Here is a 10,047-nt window from a genome sequence, read left to right as displayed (position 1 = left end):
GGAAAGGATTTTTTGTGGTGTTCGATTAGATGTGCTAACATCTAATTGATTGGCGATAACTGGTTATATTTTGATTCAATTTTTTATGTGGTGGATCTAAAAAAGATTATTTCAGAGTCTATGGTCCTTTAACAATTGTCTTCTTTTGGTTTATAAGTTGGCTCAATGAGAGAATTCAAAGAATGTTAATTTTTTCTTTGCGGATTTTTAGGTTCAAGTCTATGATTTGCCACCCGGTTTGCTTCGTAAGCCTTGGCAAAGAATCTTGATAATGTTATGGGTTCTTTCTTAGATTATAATGCTAGTAGCATACTGAACGTGTTGAATATCTTCACGAGAATTTGTGTGCATCTAGAAATTCATTAGCCTCTTATGAGGAAAAAGAAATTAAGAAAACGGGGTTATCTTATTTTGAGGTCAGTTTTAGTTATAAGCGGCTTCCTCTTGTGTATTATTTGTCTGGTATAATAGGGCACAATCACTCTAGTTGCCAAAGATTGATCGACTTTTCGAAGGGGGAGCTAATCTAAGGTTGGTCGGAGGATATACGAGCGGAGGTCAAACATAGGAATCGAAAACAATTTGTTTAGTGGAGGCGTGATTTAAGAAAGAATGAGAATTTTTGGGCCACATTTCCGGTGGGATTATATGACATAGTGGGAGGGGAGAGTAATTCACACATCCAAAATAGATGGCTTTCTTATCTAAAACAGGTAGCTCCCAATGTCAATGTTGGAGCTAATGATCAGGGCCAAGGGGCATCAAGTGGACTATCGAATGATGGCCCTTTTCCGGGGTATCTATTTGGGCCAATTAGGAGTGTTGAACAATCCATTAAAGATTCTATTAAAAAAAAAAAAAAGTCTAGGCTCGATTCTAATGTTTCAGCTCAGCATGTTTCTTCAAATGATACGGCCCAGCATACTACTATTTGGGGCAGCTCTAGCTTTAATCAAACTACTGTATCGGTCGGTCTCTTAGTGGAGACCCATCGGAAGCCATGATTTGTATTGCTTGGAACTGCCGGGGACTGGTAATCCCCGTGCGGTACTCACTCTCAGGGAGCTTGTTCATTCTAATAAACCTAGTATTTTGTTTTTATTCGAGACTTTAGTTCATTAAAATAAAGAATTGTGCATTTCTTTACTTTTTGGTTATTGTTTATGTGTAGACCGTCTTGGTCGTAGTGCTGTACTTGCATTATTTTGGAATTCGACTTTTAATATTTCTATTTTCGGGTATTCTTAGAATCACATTGATGCTCTTGTTGAGTTAGACAATGGTTTTAAATAGAGGCTTACTGGTTTCTATGGTTTTCCGGAGTCTAGTAGGAAGCGTGGTTCTTGGGCTTTGCTAAGACATTTGACGTCCCTTAATTCTCTTCCATGGATGTGCTTTGGGGATTTCAATAATCTTTTGTCAATTAATGATAAGAAAGGTGCTGCAGTTTACCTTACTATTTGGCTCGATGGTTTTCGTGATTGTGTTTCAGACTGTAATCTTTTAGAGGTTCCTCTTTTACTTGGGAACGGGGTAGGGGAACCAGTTCTTTTGTCATGGAAAGGCTTAATAGGGCTTTTGTAAATGATGCGTGGGTTCAACGCTATCCATTCCATAAGCTTTATAGTCGTGTGTGTCCCACTTCGTATCACTCACCTATTAAATTAGTGGTGAAAGCTAGGTTTTCAACCCCAAGAGTTCGGCGCTTCAAGTTTGAGAAGTTTTGGCTTAGTGAAACAGGTTTTTTTGATGTCATTGCAGATGCTTGGTTTATGGTGTCGAATGGGTCTGTTTCTGCCAAGTTAAGTAATTGTGTTTTTTCTCTTTCTTAATGGAGGTACAAGTTGGGAGGAAATTTCAGTTCTTGTATTAAGGTTGTTAAGGAGGAACTTTTCCGGTCATATTCTATAGGGAATAATGATGATGAGGTTCTAAAGTTATGTTTTGACTTAAATATTTTGCTTGCTCAAGAGGGGTTTTAGAAACAGTGAGCTAGATTTTTTCCATGCTTGGGTGAGTAAAAGAAAATGGTTAAATCATATTTCTATGCTTTATGATGATGTGGGTCAGCAATGTACTGACGAGGCGGGCATGCATTTCATTGTTCTTAGTTATTTTACTTCCCTTTTTTCGGTTTTGGTTACGTTGCAGTTTGATGCTTTTTCTGATTTTGATTCTCGTTGTACACTCTGATAATAATGCTCTTCTTTCTCCTTTTACTACTGAGGAGTTTAGACTGGCATTGTTTGAAATGCATCCAGATAAAGCTCTCAGGCTGACGTATAAATGTTGCATTCTATCAGAAGTGCTAGCATATTATTGGTGAGGAGATTTTTACAGCGTGTTGTGAAGGCTGAATGTAGCTGCTCCCCCACTTTTTAGATTAATGATTCCATTATAGTTTTAATTCCAAAAAATCAGAAGCCGACATCTATGAAAGATTTGAGGTTGATTACGCTTTGTAACATTGTTTATAAACTGGTGGTGAAGGTTCTTACGAATTGTCTGAAGATCTTGTTACCTCAATTCATTTCTCGGTCTTAATTTGCTTTTGTTCCAAGTCATCTCATTACTGATAATGCGATGGTTGCTTTTGAAACCATTCATCACATGAAGAATAAAGGGTGAGGTTTGATGGGTGAGATCGCTTTAAAAGTTGACATTAGTAAAGCCTATGACATGGTGAATTGGATCTTTCTTCATTTTATTTTGGAAAGGCTGGGTTCCATCACAGATAAGTAGATTGGATGATGCTTTGTGTTCCCTTCGTCAACTATATCATTTTGTTTAATGGCACTGAGTTGGGACTAATTTCTCCCAAACGAGGCCTCTGTCAGGGTGATCCATTATCACTGTATCTTTTCATTCTGTGCACTGAGGGGCCAAGTTATTTGATGATGAACGCAGAGAGATGAGTGGATATTCATGGACTCTCTATTTTTAGGGGAGTCCTACATTATCACATCTGCTTTTTGCAGATGATGGTTTCTTCTTTTTTTGTGCTATGGAGACAGAAGCTGAGGCGGTGAAGGGGTCATTATTATGTTACAATGAAGCTTCTGGGTAGGCCATTAATTTCTTTGAGTCTGGAATTATGTTTAGTTCTAATTCCAAGCAACAAGGCCGTTAGAGAATTTGTTCTATTCTTGTTGTTTCAATGCCTCTTAATCATGGTCGTTATTTGGGACTTTCGTCACTAACTGGGCATAAAAGAAAGCAAGTCTTTGCTTTCCTAAAGGAGCATTGAGCAAGCATATCCACAGCTAGAAAAATAGGTTTCTCTCTAGTGCAAGTAAGGAAGTTGTGCTTAAAACGGTGGCTCAGGCTGTTTTAGTCTATAGTCAGCACGTGTTTTTACTACCTCATAATGCTTGTGATGACCTACTGAAGATGATGAGTTCTTTTTGGCGGGGTTTTGATAATGATGGGCGGAAAATTCACTATGCTTATTGGGATAGGTTTTGTGTTCCTAAACAATTTGGTAGATTGGGTTTTCACAACTCGAGAAGCAAGGTTGGCAATTCCTTTCGGTGAATTGTGGGTTTCTTGATGAGTTGGAAGGTAATTCTCCTTCTTTCATTTGGAAAAGTATTCATAAGGCTATTAAGGTGCTTTATAGAGGGGTTAGATGCTGAGTTGGTGATGCGAGGGCGATTGAGGGGCACAATGATTCGTGGATTAGTGAATGATAATTCTTTTTTATTAATTCTACTCCAATTGAAGGTTGTGAACATCTGGAAGTCAATGGTTTAATCCACTAACGGTGGTGCATTGGATACAGATATGGTTGAGGGACTCCTTACCCCATAAGATGCTGACTGTGTGCTTCATATGCCGATCAGTTGGTCTACGGGGGTTAAAGGTTTATCTTTGGCGTTGTTTGCGTGGGTTTTTCTGTGCAATAGTAAGATTTTTCATCGTGGAATCCAAGTTGATTCTCTCTGCTTTAGGTGTCAACAGTCAGAAAAAGACATTGATCATGTTCTTTTTTGTTGTTCACATGCCAAAGTTGTTTGGGATTTGCTAGATGTTGAGTCCCAATCTACTTTTAGAATGATGGCGGAATCTGTTGTGTATCAGGCGAGGTCGTTCCTGCAAGGTTGGTTGGTAGCTAAAAAATGTGCATGAGTCAGCCGATTTTTAGAACACTAGTTGAGGGTGGTGATGACCACTGGTGCTGTCCGCCAGCAAGTAAACTGAAAAATGCAACTTTGATGTCGCTATTTTAAATAACTATGGTTCCATGGCAGGGAGGTTATGTTCGTTCCATCACCGGTTTTATGAAGAGTGACATGGTTAAAGTTCTTGCTGCACGTGAGGCTCGCTCTTGGCTAAAATCATTGCAGAAGGATGATATTGTTCTGGAAACTGATTGTCAAAAGGCTTTGGTATGCTATTTCTGATAATAGTTTGAATGTGTCGGATTTAGTCATTGATATCTAATTGTACCTCATATCATTTCCAGCTCAGTCTTTTTCTATCCGTAGGATCGCCAACAAAAATCCATAACTGCGGCTACTAGTATAGGCAAGCAACTAAAACATTTTATCTCTTTGCATTGAAATGCAACTACGATCAACATTTGTTCAATGATTATACAGACAGTTTCCTTCTACAAAACTAAATATTCACAAGCTACATCAACTATTATAGTTCTTACAATTTAATCATGAAGAAATGAAATTTGTCACATTCTAATTTATAAAGAAATAACACGCATCAAAAACATTACTTCATCTCAACTGACTTAAACCCGAATGTATTTCAGAAGCTCGGTGTTGAGTATCCTAGCTCAAGACAAATGGTCAGAAGTATCATCAGTAAGCCCTGGGTCATGATTTCATTGCATTGGACGATTGAGGAAGGATGTTGTTGGCCAGTTCTTCATTTACCTTGACAGGAAGTGGAGGCATTTGTTTCATCACCTCGGGTTGGTCATTCAAGCTGCAGATGACTCGTCCATGTTAATTAATGTACAGAAGACACATCCTGTAAATTGCTATATATGTTCGAACGCAATGTGCTATAAGAATCCTGATGTGAAGAACAAATTCACAGACAACAGATGAAATTTCCCAATTCTTGACACCTTAGCTAACGAAATTTCCTACTAATCAAACGAAACAATTTCGCATATCTTTATACACGATAGCATGCAATAATAATGAATACCTCCAAATTCACTAAAGCTTATTTTTTCTATGTTACCCGGACTCTTCAGTTTCTCTACAGCACCCATGTATGACAAATACTTGGACACAAGAATAATGGTACGATCATCCACACATATGGAAAAACTTACAAAAAATGAGCATACCCAGACTCGTATCCATATCTAAGGTTTAATGACAATGACACATGCATCTAGCCATCAAAGCCAAGGGACACCCAAGTATTTGACTTGTTAATCAATTTTACTTTCAGAATCTTCACATAAATCTGAATATTTTCATACATCAGTGGTTGTCAATTTTATTCAGCAAAGACGTAACAGAGTTGAGGGCAATCATCATAACTTCAAATTAGACAAGCCAAATCTATCTTGCAACAAGACCAGGTGATTTATAGGAAAAGGCTATTAATCAAAGGGTTAAGATTCATAAAGCTTAGTTAATCTGACAGTTAAGCTACAAAGGAGGAAAGTGGTTATGAAACTGAAACATGTGATTTACAAAGATACCATCCTCACTCCATTCCATCCTTCATACCAAGCAAGCCTTAGTGGCGGGTAAATTTTATGGTATAATGATGGAGCACAATGAAAAGTAATGCAAAATTGCTACCAGAAAAAGGTTCAGGAGCTAAAACTACCAACTATACCCTTGACAGAACTTTTTCACATCATTTGCTTTGGATTGGCCAGTTGTATGATCATTTGTCTTCCTTATTTTCACACGGGCAAATTTAGAAATTCTTTTAGGAGAGGCCAAATTTTAAGCTGTCAAACCATAATTTTATTATTTATTAATTTATAATTTCATCATTTATGAGGGGACTGAAATAGTAATTTTCCATTTTTGGGAGGCCAGGGTCCCTCCTTGGCCCCCTAAACACGCCCCTGTTTTCACTTTTCCAACTTTAACATGATCTTTAGTTTTCTATTACAAACTTGCAATCGTGCAATAAATATGCAACTATATCTAATTTGGACGACACGTAACAGAGAGCATAGAGGAAATATCATACTCATTCAAGATTGTGAGGATATTGTCCCGTGCTTTGCATAAGAGGTTAATATTATCATGTATCTGCATGGAAAAAAGAATAATAACAATCAATAAAGAAAGAATATGAAGATACTTGGGAGACAGCGGCTTCCAAACCTACAACAGTATATGATAATAAGGCCAACCAAACAGATGGTTGTAATCATCAAAAAACTTTCATTTTTCATACAGAACCTTTAGACAGTAAACTGGCATAAACTTATTAGGTGGCAAAAAAATAACAGATAATATTAAATATTGAAGAATCTGAGTAATAAATGAAATTGAAAAGTGATGTCTAATAATCTTTGCATGCATGAGAATGGCATACAAAGTATTAGTTACATCTACAAAATCAGAGTGTTGGTACCTTCTGATAAAATTGAAATTTTTTTGGTTCACTATTTGATTTTTCATTCTTTTTTTATTCCAATTTTTAACACGTTGCTACTTTCACTCAAACCACCAAAGACCTGATACAAACAGGTCCAGTGGGAAAATATTATACTCAGAATAATAGAAAGATATCAACTCCTATGAATACAACTTGACAACGCATAAACCTTGAGAGTTGAAAGAGAAAGATGGCCACTTAAAGCAAAATGAAGCAGCAGCAGCAGCAGCAGCATTAATGAATGCAAAGTTAGAAAGTAACAGATTAGAAGAAAGTCAGAGCAGATGTACACAGGTATACAATTATGAAGGAAATTGTATTCAAACCAAATATTTCACCTGGAAGGATGAAAAATTTGCAGATATTTGATTAAACATTTGAGCAGTTTGTTCCAGTAGGTCTCCTGTCACACCACCGATAGCTGAAAAGACATGATTCAAATTATAAAAGCGTATAGAGAGCAAGATGATCATATTGCCATCTTAAATAAAGTTCCCTCTAATCTATCCTATCCTCTTTCCGTTTTCCATTCTTCCATTGGCCAATTTTAGACACGTCCTAAGATTTATGATCTACATGGTCACTGACCCTTGTCAGCTCCAAATAAACCTGTGCACTAGTCAAGTTCTAAGCTTGATAAAATTTGATATATCCTAAAAATAAGCATTGTCTATAGGGATAAAAAGTTCAGCTCAAACCTTTGTATGGGATGCCATCATCATTGTCCATAGGGATCACTGGTGGAGCATATGAAGGACCATTAGGCCTAGTTGGTAGATGAGACGTAGACTTTGCAGAAGAGTCTGTACCCTTTTCCTGTAAACAATGTCCTATCAACTTGAGTTTTCAGGAAATGAAGCAACCTACCTAAATAAAGAACTAAGATGCAAATAGAAGAACTGCCTAACTAAGAGGGCTGAGGAAGCTTTTAACGAGAAGGTGAAGTCCCTTCACCCACCTGGGCTTAAACAACAACGGGCATAATTCAACTTTCAACCACATCTAATTATGCCTGAGACATGCTTGATAAATCTTTTAGTTAATTAAACATGCACCTGAGATATAATGGGAATTTCCATTTATGTAACCTTGATTTTTTTTATCTAGTTGCCCTCCAGCTTGAGGTATCTTTTATGGCAGACCTTAGTCAAGAATTTTGACATGCATGTTTAATGGAGAATGATGAGAGTACAACAACCACAAATGAATGGTAGACGCTAGACGTATATTCATTTCAAGCAACAGTCAAGTCAAGAATGCTTAAACATGGCATCATCGGTCATAGGTAAAAACTGTGACCATAGTAAAAACTACTGACGCTAACACACAGGCTAGGCAATTTCATTTAGGAAACAATCATGGGAACCGAATTTTCTCCAGAAAACATGCTTCAAGGATCCAATTTAGAAACATAAAGCATGGGAGAAAAACATCGCATCAATTGTACTAGCATAAAAACTTTAAAAAGCATACCCTTCTGTCTTTATTTTTCCTTGCTGTATTATGATCATCTTTCCTTCGTTTGCCATTTTCCTTTTTCTGCAAACAGATTCAAGTAAGTTATGATTCAAATAGACTGCAAAATTACACGCATGTTTACTTGTACCAAGTGAAAAACACAAGAAAATCTATTACAACAGCACATTAAGCTGTAAACTATTCCACCATAAAAATTATCATTTAAAGCGACAGATGCTAAAATGGAGCAAAATTTAGTAAACAAATGCAATTCTTTAACAAAGAGTTTTTAGACAAAACTATCAAGGTTCAGGTAAAATGAAATTTTTGATCCAAAATAGTCAATTTATTGAAGTTAGAACCATATAAACTGCTTTGAAGGAGAACAAGTTAAGAAGTTATGCATATGATGAATTCTTTCAAGCTGTTTTCACCCAAAGAAAAAAAAATAAATTAATAATGGTGTCAAAGTTCCAATAACATAAACTTCGAAATGACCAACTTACAGTCATCCATCTACAACGCAGTGCCACATCCCGAACGGTTTTGTCTTTCAACTGCATTGCGATCTTAGCATATCGAACTATGGTTGAATCAGAGGCATACCTGCAAACGCAATATTATCAGTACATATTTGAAATACATAACTTGTGTTCTCAACGGAATTTAGCATTCATCAAGGGAAACTAATACATAAATAGATACAACGAGATACAACGAGATACAACTGAGAAACACAGATATAAAGAGACAAAAAAAACATTATCACTTCAGTTTTCTTAAACAAATAATAAGGCCGCAAATGCGTACTCAGTGGAACTAAAAAGGTTCTCATGTCAACAAAGACAGTAATTCACTTTACATAATAAAAGTTGAAAATTGACATCAAGAATCTGCTATTGATGTCTTAACCAACCTGAACTAACTTTTTTCTTATACTAAAAGATTTGAAGATAAGATAAATAATATTTCCGAATTAAAAAGAGAGAGAGAGAGAGAGTTGGAATAGAAAAAACGGTGAGTACAAGTTGGAGAAATTAAAATTGAAGTGAGAAAACAGGAAAGGGAGTTACTTAGCGAGCAAATCTTCGAGCATCGATTGTTCATCAGACGTCCAGTCGACGGAGATGCCAGGGTTGTGCCTCAACGCAGACTTAGTATCAGCAGAGACGGCGGCGGAGGTATTGCCCCCGCTGCTGTTGGAATTAACGGAAACGCCATTGGCTGGTGGAGGAGGAGCCGTCACCTTCTGGCTTGACGAAGCTTCCTGATTATTCCCCGTCGGATTCGCACTCGCAGCCATTACAAAATTAAAAAGCTACTAGCCCTTGTTTGTTTATTTCGAAATCTAACGTTTTCGAAATCTTATTTACTTCTGAAGCAAATTACGAAATTAAAAGTATGTAGAAAATATAATTAGAGAGGAGGAAGGCAAGGAGGGATGAATTCTTGCAAAAGGGATAGACATGGAAATGGAGAGCCGTCTTTCGATTGCCAGACTAGGAAAGCGAATCTTTTTTTATTAATTTTTGCCTTTTTCTCTTTTTTTTTGGGGGGGATTTTTTTTTTCACTTTTCCTGAGAGTGTGACATAAAATTTCTTTTCTTTTTCCAAAACATGTTTAAGATGCTTCTTTTGATACATCACTATGAAGAGACTTTTGGCAAAAGGCTTACTTACCCAACGGTAATTATTTTTCACCATATAAAAACAGACACTCCTGACAAATATCTGAACTGTTCAAATTTATATTAGATATTGCAATAAAAATAAAAAAATTGAAAATTTTTAAGGTAAAATTAAACTATTGTAAAATAAATAATTTATTTTATTCATATACTTTTTTGGTAATATGAAAATATTTGTGTCCCTTAAACTAAATGATTTTGGAAATTGATTATATTTTAAAAATTAATATATTTTAATGTTTGAATGATTTTATATAAAATATTTTTGATATTTAGAATATTTTTAAAACCATTTTGGAAA

The 10,047-nt window shown here is 36.2% G+C and overlaps 1 protein-coding gene and 2 long non-coding RNA genes across 4 annotated transcripts; 2 read left to right on the top strand and 1 right to left on the bottom strand.

The window, feature by feature from the left end:
* Window positions 1–404: 404 nt before the first annotated feature.
* On the top strand, window positions 405–2,092 carry LOC128295330 (uncharacterized). Its single transcript, XR_008285694.1, has 2 exons — window positions 405–1,740; window positions 1,838–2,092. It is a non-coding gene; the product is annotated as an uncharacterized LOC128295330 (long non-coding RNA).
* A 316-nt stretch (window positions 2,093–2,408) lies between these two features.
* On the top strand, window positions 2,409–4,698 carry LOC128295329 (uncharacterized). Its single transcript, XR_008285693.1, has 2 exons — window positions 2,409–4,388; window positions 4,466–4,698. It is a non-coding gene; the product is annotated as an uncharacterized LOC128295329 (long non-coding RNA).
* On the bottom strand, window positions 4,525–9,684 carry LOC108458172 (uncharacterized). Of its 2 annotated transcripts, XM_053030596.1 has the most exons (8): window positions 9,132–9,684; window positions 8,565–8,664; window positions 8,074–8,139; window positions 7,299–7,416; window positions 6,939–7,021; window positions 6,187–6,248; window positions 4,893–4,944; window positions 4,525–4,787 (listed from the first exon to the last, which is right to left on the bottom strand). In XM_053030596.1, exons 1-8 carry the CDS (start codon window positions 9,359–9,361, stop codon window positions 4,734–4,736), a joined length of 765 nt encoding a protein of 254 aa, XP_052886556.1. In that variant the 5' UTR covers window positions 9,362–9,684; the 3' UTR covers window positions 4,525–4,733. The 2 variants fall into 2 exon arrangements, with proteins under 2 accessions (XP_052886556.1, XP_017612954.1); XM_017757465.2 differs by having other exon boundaries at window positions 4,525–4,944; window positions 9,132–9,682.
* Between the last annotated feature and the right edge of the window lie 363 nt (window positions 9,685–10,047).

The sequence above is a fragment of the Gossypium arboreum genome, chromosome 7 (assembly GCF_025698485.1).
Source record: "Gossypium arboreum isolate Shixiya-1 chromosome 7, ASM2569848v2, whole genome shotgun sequence".
In the NCBI taxonomy this organism is placed as follows: domain Eukaryota; kingdom Viridiplantae; phylum Streptophyta; class Magnoliopsida; order Malvales; family Malvaceae; genus Gossypium; species Gossypium arboreum.
This window is presented reverse-complemented; position numbering and strand designations above follow the sequence as displayed.